Source organism: Lemur catta, chromosome 5 (assembly GCF_020740605.2).
Source record: "Lemur catta isolate mLemCat1 chromosome 5, mLemCat1.pri, whole genome shotgun sequence".
NCBI lineage: Eukaryota > Metazoa > Chordata > Mammalia > Primates > Lemuridae > Lemur > Lemur catta.
This window is the reverse complement of record NC_059132.1, coordinates 56,509,914-56,534,871: the sequence shown is the minus strand read 5'-3', so window position 1 is coordinate 56,534,871 and position 24,958 is coordinate 56,509,914. Positions and strand designations below refer to the sequence as shown.

At 38.3% G+C, this 24,958-nt stretch overlaps 1 protein-coding gene across 5 annotated transcripts in view; it reads left to right on the top strand.

Moving 5' to 3' along the window:
• KIF13A (kinesin family member 13A) overlaps nucleotides 1–24,958 on the top strand; it is a 193,354-nt gene that overhangs the window by 95,574 nt on the left and 72,822 nt on the right. For all 5 annotated transcript variants that reach the window (XM_045551849.1, XM_045551847.1, XM_045551848.1 and 2 more), the window contains 5 exons: nucleotides 17,764–17,856; nucleotides 18,721–18,901; nucleotides 21,990–22,077; nucleotides 23,602–23,736; nucleotides 24,427–24,539. In XM_045551849.1, the coding sequence (XP_045407805.1) occupies nucleotides 17,764–17,856; nucleotides 18,721–18,901; nucleotides 21,990–22,077; nucleotides 23,602–23,736; nucleotides 24,427–24,539 (610 nt within the window). The remainder of the gene's footprint in view (nucleotides 1–17,763; nucleotides 17,857–18,720; nucleotides 18,902–21,989; nucleotides 22,078–23,601; nucleotides 23,737–24,426; nucleotides 24,540–24,958) is intronic.

Genomic DNA, 24,958 nt, shown 5'->3' with positions numbered 1-24,958 from the left:
CTAAAATTTACCAAATTTTAGGCTGCATGATCACATTGAATACCATGTTCCAGTTAGCCCTTAAATAGGGTTTTCCTGACTCATAGGGCAATGTCTGTTTACAAAATTTGGGGGTAAATTTCTTATTCTTCAAATATCCCCATTATTATACAAATACTAACACTCTTCCCCTTAGCAAAAAGTAAAATTCTTGCTTACTATTCTGTCAGGTTTTCATCCATTGTAAATAATCTGCCTAGTAAATATGTAACTAGTATATTCGTTGATTGGTTTCCATACTAATTTGATTTCCCTTCTCTTCAGTAAAAAAAAAAAATAGCAATTCTTTCTTAATTGTGAATAGAAACATTAAGATAGAGGCATTCATTCTCTGGTGGGAAATAGGGAAAATGGAGAAGGGGAAGCACATATTTCCTGAAACCGACCTATTTGTCACACTGGATGAATAATGGCATCATTGATGCTGAATCGGGGCTCTCAAAGCAGCTCTCAAAACTGGTGGGGGGGGAGACAGAAAGAGAGAGAAAGATAAGTGCATGGATTGAGAGAGCAAAGAGAATCAGTGGCTCTGAGTTTCACGTGGTGTGTTAAAATGTTAGATTCTCAATTACATTTTGCTATTTATTAAAAGCTCTCAGGCTTTCTGATTAGAAACACCTAATTCTCTAGTAGGAATAAGGGCATTGCAGTGGGTTGGTTGCAGCAGTTGAAGAATGTGGGCTCTTAAGTCCGACTGGGTTCGAATCCTGGCTCCACCACCTTCTATCTGTGTAAGGCCCGGTGAATTACTGAATCTCACTATGCTTCTGTTTCCTCATATGATGAATAAGGACAATAATAGTTCTGATCTCGTAATGTTGATTTAAGGACTAAATGATCTGTTTGTATAAGGTACCCAGTACCTGGCATGTTGGAAGTATTGACTTAATATTTATCATCATCATCATTGTCTTGCTGTGACAGTAGTTGGGGTAGTAGCATCAGTACTTTGGAAAGAAAATGCATCATATTGGGATTTATGAGACCTGGTTTTTCCATAAGCTGCTAGATTTTGTGTAAGGTAACTTCTGTGGGTCTCTGTGTTTCATCTGTGAAAGGAAGAGATATAGCCTGGAATGATCTCAGATCCCCTTAAGCTCTCTGATAAAACATGAATCAGCCATTTCATGTTGGCCGTACAGCTGTTCCAGTGGACTTTTCAGAGGCAAATCAAAGGCTTGTTTGTTAAGCCATTTGCATTGCATTGAATCAGCTTTGAGGCATTTTACATTTTAAATATATAATCTCTTCCTTCTGTTACCTAGGTAGTTGTAATAATATTTGTCTGGCAGATAATTCTGAGTTTGAAGTGAAAACCTTTGTGCTAGAGCTAGGAAAAAAACAGAAATAACCTGCAGAATTCAGCACCTAAAGCATGGTGTTTATACATAAATCCATACCTTCCCCTAAACCTCGTATATACATGCACATATTCATATATCTAGGTTGAAGATTATAAAGTTAATATAAGTCAACACTGATAAATTTGAAGAGCGGTCTTTGTAAATGTTTAAATCACTGCTGATTGCATTTAAGGCATTCTTGACAATGAATCGATACATTTATCATTTCCTAAAGTGTGCCATGTTAGTAGATTAACAGTGACTGCCAGTAACCTTGGTTTTTGTTTTCTCCTAGTCTTCTATAAATCTTCATACCAAAAATAAAAATAAAAACCAGTCTGGTAGTGCCATATCTAGGGGTCAGTGTGGATGCAAACATTCCCTGGCCTCTGAGAGATTCTAAACTGTTGACTTAGAAATTATATAACAGTTCTTGCCATATGGCATATTGCTCAAATTTGCTGAAGCCATGTGTTTTCAGACATTGTTAATAACCTTGCAACTCAGGAGAAGGGTTGAAACAGAAGCATAGTGAGACTCAGTAATTCTCATTCTGCTAGCATTGCTTTATACTGTGAGGGGACAGATGAGCACCCTAATCCGTGGGCTAATCCTGCCAGATAAGCAGCCATGTTTGACTCCCCACGATGGAGGGTTCTACGTGCTCAAAGGTAGAAATGATTTCTGCTCCACATTGCTTAACTGAAGCAGAACTGTAACGAGACACAACATTTGTGCATCAAAATTTACATTCTAAAAGCCAACGGTAGCCAAAATAGAACAAATTTTTAGCAGAGTTCCACAATATTAATTTGTAATTAATATCATATTGGTTCATTATATTACTATTCAAGTGCTCTGTTTGATGAAGATCAGATTTCTAGCAGTTAAACGCACAGGCTCTGGGGTCAGACTTCATGGGCTCAAATCCTAGCTCTGCCACTTCCAACTGTGTTGACAGTAGACAATAATAACAGTACCACTTTGAGGAGGCTGAAGGAGGAGGATCACTGGAGCCCAGGAATTCAAGGTTGCAATGAGCTATAATCACACCACTGTACTCCAGCCAGGGCAACAGAGCTAAACAAATAAAAATACCACCTTATTATAAATCTTGTTAAAATGAGATTATATATATGAAGCACTCACAAGTGCCTTGCACAGAGGAAATGCTTCATAATTGTTAGCAATTATGTTTAAATGATAGAATTTTTTCCTATAGTTATGAGACACACTAGTAGTTGGCTATTTGAAAAGTTTGTTAAAGTAGAAATTCACTATAAATGATGTATGCCATATTAAAAGCTATGTATGAAAAAAAATAAATGTCAAATCCTCCCAGATTTTAAAAATATTTTTCTTTTACAGTCTTTTATAAATCGCCCATACCTGATTTGACATTTCTTTTAGTGACTCACTTTTATCAAGTTGTTATTAAGCATTCAACTTAGTTTTCTTAGAATCAGCAACCCTCTTTTTGCATTTTCTAATTAAACTATGTAATTACAGAGAAGTACAACTGACATAAACCAGTTTAGGAGCAGACACAACTGACCCTTTGTAAGAACATAACTCAGCTGGTGGGAGTCCAGAGAGTGGAGTACCAGCTGGGGTGATTAGCATGCAGTGGGCATGCATCGGTGTAGTTTAGAGGTGGAAGAGAGAATGTTGGTTAATCCAGAGAATTGGACAAGTGGAGGTCAGTTAAAAATTTCTGTTGTAAAGATGTCCAAAATAAATGAGCTAAGCTAATCTTGTTAAAATTTTTCAAAGTGTGCTTCTCTTTTTATTCTCCCGTCTCCTCTATTTTTTATCCCACCAAATCCCACCTTCTTCCACACTTTCCTTTTTTCTGTCCACATCTATTCTTTAGAGTATTTGCTGACACCCAGATACTTACAACTTAAGTGTATTTAGAGGGGTAGATCACAGTAACAACAATAGACAATATAGTCCTGAGCACTAAATTCTGAGCACTGTGCTAATCTTTTCATATGCCATCGGTAATGAAGTTGTCAAACTTCTTCCACCAATCAGGTAGAAATTATTATTGACCCCATTTTACAGATGAGAAAACTGAGGTTCAGAGAGGCCCTGCTTCCTATGAGAGAGCTGGAAGCATTGGTAAATGTGGATGTCAATCAATGACAATTATATATGCTGGTGGAGATTTTATGGATTCTACTCCAGTTACCAGCACTCCCCTCTTCTCTCTCATCCTAAAGAGAGCCTGTGTTAAGGAATTCATACTGGAGTGCTCTGGCTTGGAACCTAGCCAAGAATAGTACTAACAGCATGCCCCCTCCTGTCAGAAGTTCTCTAGATTCTTATGTTTAGTTTGGGCTTTATTTTAACCTCTCAAGTTTTGTAAATATTGTGCACCCCACAGTCCAGAAGAGATGTTGAGTCAGGTCTGCTTTTGTACCAGAGAGAGACAGTATAAAACACTCTCAAAGCAGATAGAAATGAGCAAACAACTTTGTGAGCAGTTGTTTTATGTGAAAACGCCCTCCTGAATGACTCTGATACTCATTCTCTATAAGCCAGTCTTCACAGGTGAGGTGGCTCTATTTTCTTCCTTCATTCTCCGCACCAGTGCCGAGGGCAGCAGTTGCATGACCCCGCCTTGGTGAGTCAGCCACTTTACCCAGCACCAAAAAAAAGAGCAAGCTCATGACCGGCCCCAGCGCTGTTGCCAGAGGTGCAAACATCCACCTGGGTGAGTCACCCTGTGCCATGCTGCCAGCAAGGTTTCCGAGGACTTGTGATGCTGATAGCTCCTGGATGCCTCAGTGGAAAATGGCCCCGTGGTCTACATTTACCCTCATGGCCCGGTGTCTCAGGATCCTCTTACCAGGCCCCTTAATGGAAGACTTCTCTGTAGTTGATTAAAACTTAAATCTAGTATCACCAAATCAAGCCTTAAAGCCTTAGTTCCTTTATCTGAACTCTGTAGTTTGGGTCAAAACGTAAACCATGTTTGAAGTCACCACATAAGAGAATTCCACACACTAAAGGTTTTTGAGAAAGGGATTTACTTAAACCTTGCCCGTGTTAGGCATTCTTTCCCCCTTCTGGTATGTGTGAAGAACCTGTCCAGTCTTGCACTGTCCAGGTGCTATGATTTGGAGCCGGGCCACCTGCCAAGGCCAGACTCATCAAAATCGCTGTGGCTGTCAGCCCTGGTTAGAAGTGGAAAAACATCCTCACAAATGAGCAGGCCCAGGAATTTCAAATCACAAATAGTGAGCCCAACCTTTTTTTCCCTCCAACTTGAACTCCAAAGAGAAAAGAGGGAAAAGAAGGCAAACTGGGGGCTCTATTTAAACTGATAAAATTATTGATTGTGTTCAAATCTTGGATACTCTCTTATGTAGTTACTTTGGAAAAACAAGGAATATTCTGTTCATATGTTGGATCTAGCCTGTGATCACCACACTTAGTGTTCTGTTCAACCATGGTCTGTATGTGTCTGCCTTGTTTATTCAGATTATAAACAAGACAGGGGTTATACCCTCCTATTTCATTCTCCAACTCTCTAGGACATACCCCACTGTGACTATTTTACCTTGTGCCTCTTCAGCCATCAAATAGTGAGCATATGAATGATAGGTGCATTTTCCCTTCTATCCTTTGTTTCTCTTCTTTTGTGCTTTGCACTCAGGGCCTTGCCATAGAGGATTGCCTTGGTTACCCAGTTCCCAATGCACACACACAGTAGAGTCCATTGGTGCGATTGCCAATAGGGACAGATTATGCACAAGTGTGGAGACCCAAGGGTGTTAGCTTTCCAAAAATCTGTATCAGAGGTGACTCAGGGTTGGGTGACTCAGGTCTGTGACTTTGCTTGCAGAAATTCCATACAAGAGCTCTCTTTACTGTTCTGACATTGTATTATGGGTTACTTTGGGCATGCCTGTGTTTTAAGACTTGTCCACATGGTTATAGAAGGTCTAATCATAAACCCCAGAGGAAATTGGCTTCATGGTTGTGGTTATTAACAAGTGAGGTCAGGCTCGCCCTGTGCATTCACCACACCAGGCAGAGCTGATGTCTGCAGAGTGGCCGCCTCCTCGCTGGCATTGGTCCTGCTGAAAAGCCACAGGCCTCTTGGGTTTGACAATGTCGTGGCTTTGCTCGGTTTGTCTGGGATAGAAACAAATACTCCTAGGTCCTCCTGCTTCCCACAGGACTTGTGAATTCTCTATCATGGGCTGGTGTGCTTTGCCTTAAACAAACAGCACTTCATTCTACTTAAGTACAAACTGCAGTCGGGAAACAGGGTGGAGATAAGTGCATCTTTCATGGGATCCACCCATGCACTGTTTGAATTCCCTGATTCCCACCACCCAGCATAAATAGCTCCTTTTTTTATGAACTGAGGTTCAAAAGCAGTTGGCAAGTCATTTTTTCCTGTGCTGAGAAAGGGGACTGTTGTGTTTAAAAAACAGAAATGAACAAAGCGAAAAAACCAAAAAACAAAATAAGGCAAAAAAACCCTCCAGTCTTTTGAAAACCAGAGTCTCCTTAAGAAACCGTATGAGGGTTTTCGGTATTTCATGTTTTCTATCACACAGTGAAGTGTACCCATCCTTTGTGTTCTATGGAGAGCGGGTTGTGAAAAAGGACAGAGGCTGTGTAGAGAGTCTGTAGTGCCTTTTAAGGCTTTGGTTGACAGGTTGGCCTTTTTTGTAGTTGTTCTTACTGTACCAGTGGTGCCCTGAAGGTCACTAGACCAAAAAATTGGTTAAGTATAACTCCAGCCAAGGGTTCATACAGCTGAAAAGGCATCAGAATGGCAAAATAAGGGGAAGTCTGTAGAACCTGTCTCATTCACAATTTTGTTGGTATGATTTATTTTTTTCCTGTACCTTTCTACCTTAATGTTTAAAAAAAAAAGGAAAATATTTTTCCTATACAGAACAATATGGTTTGGCATATCCTGGCCCAAATAGCGATGCTCTTCCTTCTCATTTCCAAATGCACACGTGTACACACACACACACACACACACACACACACACACACACACACACACACACACCCTTTCTGTCTGCTCTCCACCCTCCTACTGCCCACTGTTATGTGTGAGAGTCACCACCATTATATTTGGTCAGTGGCACTTTAAAAGTGAGACCTCTAAGGAAGTTAGAAAAATAGCAATGAATGATTCCTTTCAAAAAATCTTTCTAAGAATAGGTGTCTTCCTTTTTCTTTTATCTTTGACATTGGGTTGCCTCACAGAATTGTCGCAAAGATGGATAAACTGTTTGAGGGAAAAATAATTAGATACTGATCTCCTTCCTTGCACTAAAATTAAGCATAGTTGATTAAAGATTTAAGGGCTGATAATAACTAAAATATATTCTAGACTTTTATTGGCCAGGGACTGTGGTGAGTGTTTTACCTATGTTGGCTTACTAAATTGATACAGGGCATGGTTGATTCTTACCCACAAGCACCACAAACTGTCACAGACGTTAAACTGGGTGTGCTGATACAATTCACACCGTTAAGAAGACCACAGGGATAGGGAAACAGAAAAGATTTCAAAGACCTCCATCCTCCCTCATCAACAAGAGACAGGGAATCTGCCACACACATAGCTCACCACTGCTACAGCCCACAAACAACTAGCAACTGAGAAAACCACTGCACTAAGGATATCTGTAACCAAGGCATCCATCCAGAACCTAGACTGCCATCAAAGCACCCACAAGCAAAGCCAAAGGTTCTTACCCAACGTATGCTACAAACACACCCTTTTGAGTGGGGGTGGGGAGAGCAAAAAGCCCCATCTAAACAAAAGAAAATCCAAAAACAATATGCAACAGCTGTTCCAGATGAGAAGGAATCAGTGCAAGAACTCCAGAAGTATGAAAAATCAGAGTGAAAGGCCACCCACAAAGGGGCACACCAGCTCTCTAGCAATGGATACCAATGAAAATGAAAACATTGAAATGACAGATAAAGAAGTCCAAATATGTGTAAGGAAGCTCAATGAAATCCAAGAGAAAATGGAAGACCAACTCCAAGAAACCACAAAAACAATTCAGGAAATGAACGAAAAATTTGTTAAAGAGATAGATATATTTTTTAAAAAACCAAATAGAACTTCTGGAAATGAAAAACTCCTTTAAGAAAATAAAAACACAGTGGAAAGCTTTAAGAATAAATTAGACCAGGCAGAAGAAAGAATTTCAGAGCTTGAAGACAGCTCTTTTGAACTAACTCAGTTAAACATAAAGATTAAAGAATTAAGAGGCATGAACAAAGCCTACAAGGAATATGGGATTATGTAAAATGGCCTAATACAAGAATCATGGGCATCCCTGAGGGTAACAAAGAAAATGTACAAGGCCTGGAAAACCTATTTGAGGGAATAATTGAGGAAAACTTCCCTGCTTTTGCTGGAGATTTCGACATCCAGGTACAAGAAGGTCAACAAACACCTGGGAGATTCATTGCAAAGAGGCTATCACCAAGACATATAATCATCACACTGGCCAAAGTCAACACAAAGGAGGAACTCCTGTGATCTGTGAGGCAAAAACAAGTAACTTAACAAAGAAAAACCCATCAGGCTAGCAGGCGACATCTCAACTGAGACATTACAAGGCAGAAGGGATTGGGGCCCCATCTTCAGTCTCCTTTAACACAATAACTACCAGCCTAGAATTTTGTGTCCTGAAAAATTAAGTTTCATACATGAAGGAGAAATAAAGACTTTTCCAGACAAGGTAACACTGAGGGAATTTGTCAAGACCAGACTTGCCCTGCAGGAAATACTCAGAACTGCATTATACGTGCATCAGCACAATAGACACCCACCATTGTAAAACCACTCAAAAGCTAAACCTCAGAGCTCATATAAAATAATATAGCACAAGAGGATAAACAAAACAATAAGGTACTACCCAACATGATGACTAGAACAGCATCCCACATATCAATTCTGTCAGTCAATGTGAATGGTCTGAATGCCCCACTCAAGAGACATGGGCTAGCTGAATGGATGAAAAAATACAACCTAAGTATCTGCTGTCTCCACGAAAAACATCTAACTCACAAGGATTCTTACATACTCAAGGCAAAGGGATGGAAAAAAATACTCCACACAAATGGAAACCAAAAGAAAGCAGGTGTAGCCATACTCGTATCAGATAAAATTGACTTTAAATCAACAGTGGTAAAGAAAGACAAAGATGATCATGATGTAATGGTAAAGGGAGCAATTCAACAAGAAGACATAACAATCCTAAATATTTATGCACCCAACTTCATAAAGCAAATTCTACTAGATCTAAACAGTAGCATTATAATTACCAGGGACTTTAACACCCCACTGACAGAACTGGACAGATCCTCCAAGCAGAAAATAAATAAACAAACACTGGGCTTAAACAGGACTCTAGAACAAATGGGCCTGACAGACATTTACGAAGATTTTACCCAAAAACTACTGAATATACATTTCTCTCATCAGCACATGGAACATTCTCTAAGATTGATCATATTTTATGCCACAAAACATGTCCTTTTTTTTTTTTTTTTGGAGACATAATCTCGCTCTGTAGCCCAGGCTAGAGTGCCATGGCATCAGCCTAGCTCACAGAAAACTCAAACTCTTGGGCTCAAGTGATCCTCCTGCCTCAGCCTCCCAAGTAGCTGGGACTACAGGCACATGCCACCATTCCTGGCTAATTTTTTCTATTTTTAGTTGCTCAGCTAATTTTTTCTGTTTTTACTAGAGACAGGGTCTGGCTCTTGCTCAGGCTAGTCTCAAACTCCTGAGCTCAAGTGATTCACCTGCCTCAGCCCCCCAGAGTGCTAGGATTATAGGTGTGAGCCACTGCACCCAGCCCATAAAACATGTCTTAACAAATTCAAGAAAACAGAAATCATAACATGTATCTTCTCAGATCACAGTGGAATAAAGCTAGCAATCAATTCCAAGACAAACACTCAATTCTGCACAAAGTCATGGAAATTAAACAACCTGCTGCTGAACAATTACTGGGTCAATAAAGAAATTAAGATAGAAATCAAAAGATTGCTCAAACTGAACAACATAGGGGACACAAGGTATCAAAATCTATGGGATTCAGCAAAGGCATTCCTAAGGGGAAAATTCATAGCCTTAAATGGCTACATCAGAAAGATCACAAATTAACAATCTAATGACATGTCTTAAGGAACTAGAAAAGGAAGAGCAAACCAAACCCAAAACCAGCAGAAGAAAAGAAATAAGGTCAGAGCAGAACTAAACGAAATGGAAAACAAAAATATAATACAAAGGAGCAACAAAACAAAAAGTTAGTTCTTTGAATAGATAAACAAAATTGATAGACCTCTTGCTAGACCAGGGAATAAAAGGGAAAGGACCCAAATAAGCTCAATCAGAAATGAAAGAGGAGATATTACAACTCATACCACAGAAATACAAAATGTCATCTGTAAATACTATGAAAATCTCTATGCACATAAATTAGAAAATGTAGAGGAAATGGACAAATTTCCTGGAAATACATAACCTCCCAAGACTCAATCAGGAAGAAATGGAACTCCTGAACAGACCAATAATGAGCAGTTAGATTGAAGCAGTAATAAGAACTCTTCCAACAACAACAACAAAAGCCCGAGACCAGGTAGATTCACTGCCAAATTTTACCAGACCCACAAAGAAAAGCTGGTACCCACACTGCAGAAATTATTCCATAGCATCAAGAAAGAGGAAATCCTCCCCAACTCATTCTGTGAAGTCAGTATCACCTTGATACAAAAGCCAGGAAAGAACACACCAAAAGAGAGGACTATAGACCAATATTCCTTATGAACCTATATGCAAAAATCCTCAATAAAATACTAGCTAACCAAATTCAACAGCATGTCAAAGAAATAATCCACCATGACCAGGTGGGTTTCAGCTAAGGGATGCAAGGATGGTTCAACATAAGTAAATCAATAAATGTGATTCACTACATAAACAGAAGCAAAAACAAAGACCATATGATCATCTTAGTAGATGCAGAAAAAGCATTCAACAAAATTAAGCCCTCTTTCATGATCAAAACCCTCAACAAACTAGGCATAGAAGGAGCATATCTCAAAATTATAAAAGCCGTATATGACAAACCCACAGCCAGCATCATACCTAATGGGGAAAAGTTGAAAGCATTCCGCCTAAGAACTGGAAAAAGACAAAGGTGCTCACTGTCACTACTTCTATTCAACATAGAGCTGGAAGTCCTAGCCAGAGCAATCAAGCAAGAGAAAGAAATGAAGGACATCCAAATCAAAAAAGAGAAGGTCAAATTATTGCTTGTTGCTGACGATGTGCTCTTATATCTAGAAAACCCCAGATTCCACCAAGAGACTCCTGGAATGATAAATACATTCTGCAAAGTCTCAGATTATAAAATCAATGTACACAATTCAGTAACATTTCTGGGCACCCATAACAGTGAAGTGGATAGTCAAATCAAAGACTCAATACCATTTACAGTAGCTACAAAGAAAATAAAATACCTAGAAATATACTTAACCAAGGAGGTGAAAGATCTCTACAGAGAGAATTACAAAACACTGAGGAAAGAAATTGCAGATGACACAAACAAGTGGGAAAACGTACCATCATCATGGATCAGTAGTATCAACATTGTTAAAATGTTCATACTGCCCAAGTGATTTATAGACTCAATGCAATCCCTATCAAAATACCAGTGCAGTATTTCACAGATCTAGAAAAAATAATTCTACACTTTGTTTGGAACCAGAAAAAAGCCCAAATAGCCAAAGCAATTTTAAGCAAAAAACAAACAAACAGACAAAAAACCCCAAATTTGGAGGTATGACATTACCAGACTTGAAACTATACTACAAGACTATAGTAACCCAAACAGCATGGTATTGGTACAAAATGGAGACATAGACCAATGGAACAGAATAGAGAACCCAGATGTAAAACCATCCACATACAGCCAACTGCTCTTTGCCAAAGCAGACAACAGTATACACTGGGGAAAACAAGCCCTATTCAATAAATGGTGCTGGAAAAATTGAATAGCCACATGAAGAAGAATTAAACAGGATCCGTATATCTCACCGGTCACAAAAATTAATTCAAGATAGATAAAAGACTTAAATGTAAGGCATGAAACCATAAAAATTCTAGAAGAAAATGTAGGAAAAACTCTTCTAGACAGCAGCCAAGGTACGGAATTTATGACTAAGACTCCCAGTGGCAATTAACAGCAATAACAAAAATAAATAAATGGGACTTGATTAAATTAAAAGGCTTTTGCACAGCTAAGGAAATAATCAACAGAGCAAATAGATAATCTACAGAATGGGAGAAAATATTCAAAAAATATACATATAACAAATGGCTAATATCCAGAATCCACAAAGAGCAAATCAGCAAGAAAAGAACAAACAACCCCATTAAAAAGTGGGCAAAAGAAATGAACAAAAGTTTTTCAAAAGAAGATAGACAAATGGCCAAAAAAATATGAAAAAAATGTTCAACATCACTAATCATCAGGAAATGCAAATTAAAACCACAATGAATATCACCTTGCCCCTGTTAGAATGGTTTTTATTAAAAAGCCCACAAACAATAGATGCTGGCATGGATGCAGAGAGAAAGGAACGCTTCTACACTGTTGGTAGGACTACAAATAAGTACAAACTTGGCCGGGCGTGGTGGCTCATGCCTGTAATCCTAGCACTCTGGGAGGCCGAGGCGGGTGGATCGCTCGAGGTCAGGAGTTCGAGACCAGCCTGAGCAAGAGTGAGACCCCGTCTCTACTAAAAATAGAAAGAAATTATCTGGCCAACTAAAATATATATAGAAAAAATTAGCCGGGCATGGTGGCTCATGCCTGTAGTCCCAGCTACTCGGGAGGCTGAGGCAGTAGGATCGCTTAAGCCCAGGAGTTTGAGGTTGCTGTGAGCTAGGCTGACGCCACGGCACTCACTCTAGCCCGGGCAACAAAGTGAGACTCTGTCTCAAAAAAAAAAAAAAAAAAATAAGTACAAACTCTATTGAAAACAGTATGGAGATTCCTCGAAGAACTAGAAGTAGATCTACCATTTGATCCAGCAATCCTACTACTGGGTATCTACCCAAAGGAAAAGAAGTCATTTTATCAAAAAGACACCTGCACTCGAATGTTTATTGCAGCACAATTCATAATTGCAAAGATGAGGAATCAACCCAAGTGCCCCTCAGTTCATGAGTGGATTAACAAAATATGGTATGTGTATACCATGGAGTACTACTCAGCCACAAAAAGGGATGAATTAATGCCTTTTGCAACAATATGGTTGGAGCTGGAAACCATTCTCCTAAGTAAAGTATCTAAAGAATGGAAAAGCACCACGTGTACTTGCTATTAAATTGGAATTAACTGATGAATACACGTGCACAGAGGGAAGTAAAACTCAGTGGAAATCAAGCAGAGGTGGGGCGGAGGGAGAGGAAATTGGCAAACACCTACTTCACGGGTGCCACGAACACTGTTTGGGTGATGGGGACACTTATAGCTGGGACTTAAACATTACAAAAGCGATACATGTAGACAAAAATGTTTGTACCCATGTAATATTTTGAAATTTTTAATAAATCATCCCAGCAACCCACTAAGGTAGCAGCTATTATTCCTATTTTGTTGATGAAGAAACAGAGAACTTGCCCAATGTCATGCAGCAGCTGGTAAGGAGATGATAGAGCTCAGGTTTGAAAATAAAATTGTAAAAAGCAAAACGAATAAAACAAGAAGAAAATATGGGTGAATTCTATATAATTTGGGTGATGGAAGAGGATTTTGGGAAAATAACCTAAATCATAAAGGAAAAGAGAAAATATTTGAATGTGAAAGACCAAAAGCTTTTGTATGGCAAAGAACAACGTAAGACTGAAAGGTAAATGACAGGCTGGGAAGAAAATATTTACAACACATATGATAGGCCAAAAGTTAATATCTTTAATATGTAGTGAGCATTTTAAGATTAATATGAAAAAAAGTAATGGCTAAACCAACTGATTTATAAAAATAAGCATAGGACTTAAGTAGCCAATTTACTAAAGAATTAATATAAATGGGCAATAAACAAAAGAAAGGAAAGGTAATTTATGAAAACAAGACACTTTTTTTCCCTATTCACTTAGTCAAAACTAAGAAGAATGATTGTAGGCAGTGACGTTGAAGGTGTTACAAACAGTGCATTGCTAGACGACTTAGCAATTTGATTGTTTTGGAGTTTTGCCTAGTAAAGTCAATAGGAAAGTGCACAGAGATAAACATGTAAGGATAAATATTGTAGAAAAATTAGAGGAAAAAAATCTAAATTTCCATTTTGGGGAGCTGACTGAATCAGTAATTCATACAGTGGAAAGCTCAGCACCTATTAAAAATGCTAACGTTGTATAATTTGTAGAGATGAAAAAATGTTCATTATTTTTTGTCTTAAAATAAATTTCCTTTGAGACATGAAGCTATAGTGGTAAAATGTATTCCAGTCTCTCTAGAATCCAGTCTTACTTAGATTTATAAAAATACATGCAAAAGAGAAAACAAATCCTTTCAGAAACAGTATTATTCAATATGTTAAATTTGAATTATATTCTATCTGCCAAGCATAACTGTAACTAGAAGAATTTGACTGTTTTCTAAAATCATATGTACATATTTAGTGGAAATCAGAGCAACTAGCTTTATTTTTTTTGTCACATGAATTTTTTTATAATGCCCAGGAGGTTACTGTGAGTATCTGTGAAAGTGTGATCTGTAATTTTTATCAAAATTATCTGGTTAGTACATATATACTATGTTGACACATCTATTCATCCCCCATTGGCTTATTTATTATTTAACAAAGGCCTGCTGTAGTCTTCAGGGATTCGTTAGAATTTCAAAAACAGTCGTACTTTGACCACAGTGGAAAGTAATACACTTAAGCATTTCTTTTTAAGTTTAATGAGCAATGTTTTGATGACTTTGTTATTACTAATGAGGAAAGGAGCCCTCAATTAAAAATACGTTAGCCTGAGAACAGCAATGTCAACACAGGAATAATTCAGTAAATATGAATGCCTGCTGTGCACCAGACACTCTGCTAAGATGCAATGACCCCTCTTTTCAAGGTGCTCACTATCTAGCAGTAGAGGCAAACATGAAAAGAAAAAAATCGGGCAGTGTAATAAGTTCTGGCAGTTTGTCAGAAATAACGTGGAGACGAGAGGCGGGAGCAGCTGATTCCCAGTGTCATGCAGCAAGAGTTAACTGACACGGGTGGACATCAGCCTTAAGATTCGGGAGCCAGTACAGGCAGACCTGGGCCCTGCCACTCACAAGTGATGAGGTTTTGGGCAAATGACTTAACCTTTCTGAGACCCAGTCACCTGATCAATCATAATTCATACCTACCTTACCTGGGTATTGTGAAGATTCAATGATATAAAATATGTAAAGTGCATTACCAATAGGACAGTTCATAAAAATTAATTTCCCACCTTCTCCTTAGTAGCAAAAGTAATAAAAGTATATTAGTTGAATTAGGTTAAGTCATGTCCTGTTTAGTATTGTAATATTTGGACATATTCTAAACTGAAATTTACTCTTATATTTTTATAGGCTAGGGAATTCTTTGTTCATTTGGTTTATTTTTCATGCAATTTTAGTATACACATCCTGGTTGTTGTTTTTTTCACTTGTAAACCTATTTCATGTAGCTATATAGCATTCATTCTTGTTTTTTTCCAGCTAATAATCTTTAGCTTAAAAGACCATTCCTACCAAGGAAAAAGACACATTGTGATTTGTTCTTGAAAGAACTTAGGGAAAATAATCCATCCTGATTCCAACCTACTCGGCATTCGGAGCAGAAAGCGGAAGTGTTACGTTTCACTACCTGATATGTAGGAATAGGTATAAATTCTTGATTGGTTAAGGATTTCAGGCTCTAGCAGGCCACACTAAAATCTCTTTGACCACAGTGCTTCTCTGCAGTTGAGTCCTTTTATCAACGCAAGCTCTTGCTTTTTTTCAAGTTACTAAATATGAATTGGAATCATGAATTACAGTCAGGATGCTTGACCTAGCTAACTCTTAAAGTCTCTTGTCCCCACTCTCACCCTACCCCCTTCCTGGGGGCTGGTTAACCAGTGTGGAAGATCAAACAGGATTGCTTCATTCAGCTGCTTGTGCCAAGAAAGTGTTGCTTTTAGAATATCTTCGAATGGCACTTGGGTCTGTGTGAGGACCACAGGAAGTTCTAACAAGCCTGAGCGCAGGCTGCATTTAATTCCGGATCTTCTCCGATGCAGGACTCTCAGCTCCAGGTAGAAGGCCTGCCTTTTAGCATGGAGTTTGGGAATATGTGTGGAATCAGGGAAGGTACTTTGAGAAAACGTATGGGAAAATACTGATGTGTATGAAAGATCACACACCAGGGTGGTCAGATATTTTCTTAGCACAAAACTATCATACTTGACTGTAACATAAAAGCAATTTTTAAAGTGTATGTGTAGTAGATAATTTTGACAGTACTCTATTCTTTTCAGAATGTGTGTATGCGCACTAACACACACACACACCTTTAGGTAGTCTTCACAACAAACCTGTGGATTTAGAAAAGGCTCTTATGATTACACCCATTAAAAAAATCCACATATCCCACCAACATATTTTGAATATCTCTTAGGTACCAGGCCCTCAGTGCTGGATGGTAGAAGTTAACAATAGAGAAATAAAGTTATATAATTTGGCACATTTTTTCTAATCCATTTTTATACCATAGCATCCACAGATCTCTCTCTCACACACACACTGTTTGACATAAGTTTTTACATGGTATGTACAGTTCTAAAAATGGCTTTTTTTTTTTCACTCAACAGTGTTTTTTAATTCTAGCATTTTTATACATAGATGTGGTTTTTTTTAGTTTTATAAAATGTGTAGTATTCCATCATATAAAAATAGTCACATTTTACTTGCCTACTGCCATACTAATGGGCATTTAACTTGATTCCAATTTGTGGTTTTATAAATAGCGCTGCCATGAACATCCTTGGAAAGGGCCCATTGTGGGACTGTCTCTATGGTAGACACCTCGCAGTGGGCTGGAGAGTGTGGGCATATTCCCTTTTGTAGATGCCATCAGGTTTTCCTTCATAAAGGCTCTCTTCATTTATTCTCCCACCAGCAGCTTATGAAAATATCTATATCCTCAATCCAACAATATTTAATGTTGTCAAAGTTTTATTTTTTGTCAGCCTAATGGTTGAAAATATTATCCCTTGTTTTGTGTTGACACACTTGTAAGAGTCCCGTTCCACGATCATGATATATAATATCAGATCCAACTTGGCGTAAGAGAAAAACATAAAACCAAAAGCTTATGTTATGTTACATTATTTTCAAATGTAAAAGGAACTGTCATGTAGGATAAAAAGGTTAGACTGACGCATTATTTCAACAAACATTTATTAAGCATTTTGTCCTAGGCCCTAGGATTACAAAGATAAACAGATTATAGCCTCTGACATCAGGGTGCTCTCATTCCGGTGGAGGAAACAGGTACTTAAGCCATTAATTTCTGCAGATGCTATAATAGTGAATGTTCTAAGAACTCTGAGAGCATAGAGGAAGAATATAATTTTAATTCTCTTAATGATGGGGAATAAATGTTCGAAAGTCACCAATTTCAAAGTGCAGTAAATGCCTTTAAGCATTTAAAAAGATTGTCACACCTTTACTCTTCAGCCTGACTTACCATAGTTCAGTACATGACAGAATACCCCCAAGAGCTACAATGCGCTACAGAGAGATTCATGTAAAAAAACTTGTCCCTGAGGCCCCAGTGGGAACACAGGTGAGGGTGCCTGCAAATCTGCAAACAGCAGGTGAAGTCATCAACTCCACCATCAGCAATGAACAGTTTTTTGGGATGTGGCATGTACAGAACACCATGCTAGAGGATAAGGGGTGGTACCAAAGTGTATATGACACGGTTCTTGCTCACCGGAAGCTCTGAATCCAGATGGGGAGATAAGACAATTCATGTTTAATGACATTTTTGATGCTAAATCATAAGAAGAAACTTAACCAAATTTGACTGATGCTTCCATATGGCCCACTGACAATGGAAAGGAAACTTTAATGCCTAAAGAAATGTCTTAGAGGGGAACAGCTTATCCACGTACTGAGCTATAGTTTAGAAACATAAATGAAATTGCATATATTGAGTTCTTAATATATAGCCTTGTTCATAGACAGTACAATTTTAACTTTTTTTTTTTGATTACTATGTTACAAATGTGTCAAGAAAAATTATTCCCTTTTTTTAGTTTTTAACTTGTGTGTTTCTTGTTTTTTAGGTCAAGAAGTGGTTTTCAAGTGCCTTGGGGAAGGAATTCTTGAAAAAGCCTTTCAGGGGTATAATGCTTGTATCTTTGCATATGGACAAACAGGTAAGAAGTTGCTTTTATTTACAGACAATGATATTAAATATGCATTTCTGAAAACTTAGAAAACCTTTGAGAAGCAACAAAAAGGCTTCTGACTTTTATGCATTTAACTGAATTAGATGATCAAAAGTAACCATCTTTTTGAAGGTGCAACAGTTTTGGTAATTGAATAATTTCAGTGTTAATAAGCAAAGCTAATTTAAAAACATTAAATGTGATTTTCCTGAGTTATTGTTTTAAACTGTGTTTGAACTAGAAGAATATTTAACCAGTTTCTCAGTATAAATGTTATAGTAAAAACTACAGAAAAACTCTTGGTATCATCCTACACTGAGGACTTTTACAAGGATACAAAAGTGATGATAGATTATTAAACCCAGGCTTGTGAAGCAGTCAGTTGAAATAAGCAAACCAAAAACATACTAGTGGCTCAGCGGTTAACACTCTGAGCCACTGTTTTTTCAGCTATGAGGTAAGAATAAATAAATCACAACAGTGCTGGCTAACACCGCATCGCAGCGTAAGTAAGAGACTCAGATGAAGGAATAAGTAGGATATATACAACAGTAAAATACTATTAATGTTATCTTGATAAAGCGTGGTTGGAATTTCACCATACATACTTTTAAAGATTATGTATTTTTCATGGTTGCATTTATACGCATTCATCTGTAAATGTGCTCTCCAGCTTTTGCAGTGGGAGCATGATTGTGATGGAAAGTGCAGTAGCAGCCTTGGCGTCCCAGGCAGCCTCTGAGGGCCTGGGTTTGCGGCCAGATGTGTCGCTCTTCTGCTGCGTGACCTCGGCTGATATATACATTTTGCTTTCTCTTCTACCCTTTCTTCTTCTTGCTTTCTCTTCTCCAGGTTCAGGAAAGTCCTTCTCCATGATGGGCCATGCTGAGCAGCTGGGCCTTATTCCAAGGCTCTGCTGTGCTTTATTTAAGAGGATCTCTTTGGAGCAAAATGAATCCCAGACCTTTAAAGTCGAAGTGTCCTATATGGAAATTTATAATGAGAAAGTTCGAGATCTTTTAGACCCCAAAGGGTAAGTTAGTGATTGAAATGAAGCTTGTAAATAGGGGAAATAATTTTAAATGATTCTGAAAGTTGAAATCCTAGGTAAATGTATGTATTTGAGCCCTTGTTTGTTACTCTGGTTTCAGTTCATTTCCTGAGAAATCATCAGTTTCTCAAAGCTTATTAGCAACCCAGTGTATATACAGTTTATCCTATACTCATGTGTAAAGTTGCCTGTGTGTGCCCTTTTTTTTTGGTATTATTTTTTGCCACCATGAACTATTCATAAAAATTGAGTTATGGATAACACATTGGTTCTTCCATTTATACTGACAAGAAGCACCTCCGTGTTGAAGGTAAAATGGTTGAAGGATTGAAGCAACTCAGCCTAGGCAAGTAGTTCCGTTCCCTGGTTGTGCATTGGAATCGTGTGGGGAACTTTTTAAGGATCTACTGGAGTGACTACACCAGGGCCCCCCACAGAGACTGTGATTCTGTGGACACAGGGTGAACCCCAGGCATCTGTATTTTTTAAAAACTAGATAATAAAGACTAAATGAGTTTGATTCATAGAGGGAAGGAGAGCCATTTGCATTTTTTTGAGTTAAAAAAATTCTGTAGTGATTTAAAAATAGTATGTATGTATAGAAAATTAGAAAACAGGTAAAGTGTAAGAAGAAATAAAGATGATCTATAATCTCACCATTTAAAAATAAACATTGGTAATAATTTGTGGCATTTTGATCCTGTGTTTCAGATCTATGTATGTGTGTGCACTTTGAGGTCATTCTCTTAAAAGACAATTCAGCATCCTGAATTTTTCACGTAACACAATGAATGCTTTCTCCTGTCATTAAAAATTATTTTAAAATTCTTTCAGCAGCTGAAATGTAACATTTGTGAATGCTTATAAGTCCATAAGATCTTAGGTGGAATCAAGGGTGTGCAGTCAAAATTATGGGTGGCAAAGAAGTGGCCCAATCATAGGAAATGTTTATATTTACTTTAAGAATCTATTAACTATTTAATGCATAGAAAAGACCATTTATAGCACCTGTAAAAGATAATGAATAATGAAATCAACAACTGCCTACTCGCCACTTGACTTAGTAAATGGAACATGACCAGTATTTTTGAAGCCCTCTATATATTCCTCTTGGATCCCGGTCCATTCCCTACCTGTTCTCAAGGGAACTACTATTATGAATTCTGTGTCTATCATTCTCTTCTTCTTCTTTGGCATTTACACATAGTTTTGCACAGTTTTTGACTTTGTGTGACATCATACTATATATGTCCTTTGGTGATTTGCTTTTTCCCTCCCCCCAATGATTTGTTTATTCTTATGTGTGAAGTACTAAAGCATTAATTTTTACTGCTGTTTGGCATTCCATTGTATGATTATACCATAATTTATCCCTTCCCCTGTGATTGGTGTGGTTTCTTTTTATCATTACCATGCAGCTCTGAAAATTCTTATGTAGGTCTCCTGGTGTATAGGTGTAGGAAAGAGACTACATCAAGGGGTGGAATTGTGAGTCATAAGATACTAAATCTCTGACTTTATTAAATAGTACAAAATATTTTCCAAAGCGATTATACTAGCAGTGTACAAGAATTGCAAATGTTAGGCACCATCACAAGCACTCGGTATCATGCTAGATTTACTACTTCTTGCTGCTGAATAATGTTACAGAACCTCTGGTTGTGCGAGCAGAGTGAGCTGGATCATGTGCATAAACATAGCTCTCTTGAGGACATGCATTGTAGTATGCCCTTGTTTAGAGTACTGCAGAATTGCTCATTATCCCATTGAATTCTTTTTTTTTTTTTTCTTTTTTTGAGACAGAGTCTTGGTCTGTTGCCTGGGCTAGAGTGCCATGCCATCTGCCTAGCTCACAGCAACCTCAAACTCCTAGGCTCAAGCAATTCTCCTGCCTCAGCCTTTGGAGTAGCTGAGGCTACAGTGCACTACTATACTTGTCTAATCTTTCTATATTTAGTAGAGATGGGGTCTCACTTGCTCAGGCTGGTCTCAAACTCCTGACCTCAAGCGATCCTCCTGCATCAGCCTCCCAGAGTGCCGGTATTACAGGCGTGAGCCACCACGCCTAGCCCTGTCACACTGAATTCTTCATCCTTAAAGTAAAGTTAGTAAAACCTACTTTGAAAGAGTATTGTGATGTTAAATGGGATAACTGTCTTCATCCTTAAAGTAAAGTTAGTAAAACCTACTTTGAAAGAGTATTGTGATGTTAAATGGGATAACTGAAAAGTGCTTCCGGAACAATGTTACGATGTTGGGAAGCACTCGGTGATTCTCAGTTCCTTTTTTCTCACCCTGGCATAATGCCAAACATTGACTCTTAATTTGAAAAGTGATTAATACCCAATGCCATGGAAAAGATGACATACAGTGTGGTCAAAATTTACATGGCCTTGCTTTTAATCTCAGTTGTCTGTTGATAAGCTCTTCAAATGGGTTCCAAACCAGGTTTGCTATTCAAAAACTCAGAGACTTAAAGTCTTCACCAGTAGTGATAGTGCTAAATATAGGATAAATACTAACAACTACCATGCTATTAATATAATCTCACTTTCTTTATAAAATTGTCATTATAAAAGCAACGTAAATCAGTGCAACTTAAAGGAGTAAACTAAAGTTAAAAGCATTTTAATATTGTTCACTATTTGTCCAAAAATTTTAAGACACTGTTTACTGAGAATGTGCTTACTTATAGAATAGCCTTAAGGTTAAATTTGATCTAGCATATTCTTTGCTTAACTCTTCCTTTTTTCCCCCCTACGTAAAACAAGTTCATGTACTAAAATGAGTTAGCCTAACCTAGTTCTGTGTACTGACTGTTTAGCTTAGGACTAGAGATAGGATTTTTAAAATAGCAAGTTGCTTTAAATAGAAATCAGAGTATAAAAGACATTCCTCATGTGGAATGCTGTTTTGCTAATCCAAATAAAGTAGTCTTAGAATTCTGTGTGTGTGTGATTAAAAAAAAAATTCTTTTGAAATGGCAATCTTAGTTACCAAGTACCTAAAAAGAAAGAAAAGCTTTCAAGTTTGGTCTGTTTCATTCATTCCTTTTTCCTCCCTCCCATAGGAGTAGACAGTCTCTTAAAGTTCGAGAGCATAAAGTTTTGGGACCGTATGTAGATGGTTTATCTCAATTAGCTGTCACTAGTTTTGAGGTAAGTTTTTTTTAAATGTCATTTAAAAGCTGGCTGTAAACCAAAATGTATAAGTGATGTTGAATATATTTTTATGTGGATGCTTTACAACCTACTGATACCGTAATTCATGTCCTTAGAATCTCAGTATCAGCATAGCCCAAACAGAGAGAAAGGGTTTGTAATCACGCTCTGCAGGCTGGTCTGTTGTGAAGGTTTTGTGTGTGGCTAAAAGGCCTAATGATTTGAGGTTGCTGAATATTTTCCCTAATATACCACTCTGTTGAAACTGTTCTCCCTAAGTTTGCCAGTGACATCCTTCTAGACAAATGTGGTCGTCTAAACAGGCTTTGGTAGTTAATTCCAACACCTTTTTTTTGACAGAGTCTCCTGCCTTGGTTTCTGTCACCTCTCATGCTTCTGGCTCTTCTATGTTTTTTGAATCACTCCCCTTTCCATTGACTGGCATATTTTCCTTTTCTTACTCCTTGACTTAAAAGGACGTAAATGCCTTGTTAAGGTCTGAGATTCTTTGTTCTGCCCTTATTTCTGTAGTCACTGCCTTGGAAATCTCATAATACAAACTACTATCTCTGTTGCTGAAGAATGTGAACGAATGAATGAATGAACAAAAGAATCCCTGTACTTACTGGTGCTGTCTATGGGATGTGGCTGGCCATTATCACTTCAGACTTAGTATGTCTAAAACTGATCTGTGCCGTAACTCTCTCCAGCCATTTAAAGGAAGATGTATAGAGTATTGCTCAATCAGAAGTAGGGCATAGCTATCCCTTTTAAAACATTTAGATTCTGAAATGAATGGAAACCTTTCTGCTCTAAAGGTGCTAAGTCAGCGCCTTTGCAGAGGTCCTGGTTCTTAGCTCAATGCAGTTGAAGACAGTGTTGACATTGTCCTGTCACTTATTAGTAAGAGTGGGGAGCACTTGATTTGGACCCCAGCTCCACCTCTCACTAGATATGGGAACAGGTATTTGACCTCCATGAACTTTGGCATCCTTATGTGTAAAATCATGAAACTACTCAAGTTCATTCTGCAAACATTTCGTAAGAGCTCATAGGATCCAGGTATTCTGGGAGCAAGTGTGCAAAGCTGAACAAGGGAAATCTCTTGCCCTTGGAGAGCCACAGTGTTGGAGGAGGAAGGCAAATGAGCAGGCAATAGTGGGTTGGTTAGCACAGGAGGGTTAGAATTAAATAAGGTCACTACGGTTATTGAATATCTGGAGTGCTCAATAAATATTAGCTCCCCTAGGAACTTAGAAAGGAGAAAGTAGGGACTTAACGGGGAAAAAAGACAATTTGGGAAGGCAAAGAAGAATGGAAGAAAACCGTTCATATACTAGAAAGCTCAGAGGGAGGTGGAAGCTCCCACCATGCTTGGTGGAGGAGAGGTACCGAGGTTTTTATGGAAGGGTGGTGATGAAGGTGCCAGAGGAATCGTAATTAATTAACGCATACCCCTGGTATGCAGGACTGTGTTCTTGTGTTTTTGCTTATGGTGTTTTCCTTATGCTTCGCCTCTAGGATATTGAGTCATTGATGTCTGAGGGAAACAAGTCTCGGACGGTGGCTGCAACCAACATGAATGAAGAAAGCAGCCGCTCCCATGCTGTGTTCAACATCATAATCACCCAGACACTTTATGACCTCCAGTCTGGGGTGAGGGATTGGGCAGAACCTTGGGGACAGTGGAAGATCTCAAAGTGTCTATGTGGGTGATGTGTTTCATGGTTGGAGTCAGTGGCTGAGAATTTTATGTTGGCTCTTGTACTTACTAAATGAACTACTTTGCTTAAATTGTTTAATTTCTTAGGTCTTCCTTTATATACAGTTTTTTTAAAAATTGGATTTCCCGTGTAAACTCCCTAATGAGCATGAAGACACCACCATGCAGCTTTTAATATGCATCTTTGCATACTGAAATTGCCCTAAAAACAACTAAGCCTACTTCGTAGTCCTTGAGGGATATTAAAGAAGAAACCACAACATTTAGCCTAAAGAACACTTTCCAAAAGATGAAAGATTGGACCTGAATATGCAGAAATCCACATCATCTAATATTTCCTGATAGGCACATAAAATCTCCAGATTTCTGACTATATTCTGGAAAACTGATATGCTTGTTACCCAGCTGTAAAACAAATGCTACATTTCATACTAATTTAAATTTTGACTATGAAATTAATTGCTAGTTCATACAACTCTTCTGGCCAGTTAAAATCTTGAGAAGTGTGCTGTGTTGGAGTGGGATGGATGGCTGTCAATTATAGTGCAGATATATAGGTAGAATATCTGTGTGGGCTTTTTTGTATTAATGTGTGTTGTTTCTCTCTTGTTTTCTACAACTAGAACTCGGGAGAGAAAGTCAGTAAGGTCAGCTTGGTAGACCTGGCGGGTAGCGAGAGAGTGTCTAAAACAGGAGCTGCGGGAGAGCGACTGAAAGAAGGCAGCAACATTAACAAGTAAGGTGGCTGGAGCTGGAACAGCCAGGGTGCTTTTCTTGTCTTTTCTTGGGGGACTTGTTGCTCTATGAGGGTCAGAGGTTCTCATGCACAGGTTGTTCGAAGTCTGTGTAGCTTTGGTAAACTGAGATGAAGAAAAACAACAGTAGCCTGCCTCCATTAAGATGCATGAGATTTATGTGAATAAAGCTACCTGGTGCAACCCTGCTCAGAAATGATATAAACAGAAAGATAAATACTGCATGTTCTCTTTCATGTGGAAGCTAAAAAAGTTGATGTCATAGAAGTAAAGAGTAAAATAGTGGTTATTAGAGGCTGGGAAGTGGGAAGTGGGGAGGGATGGCCCGAGGTTGGGTAACAGATAAAAAATTACAGCTAGACGGGAGGAGTCAGTTCTAATGTTCAGTAGCACTGTAGAA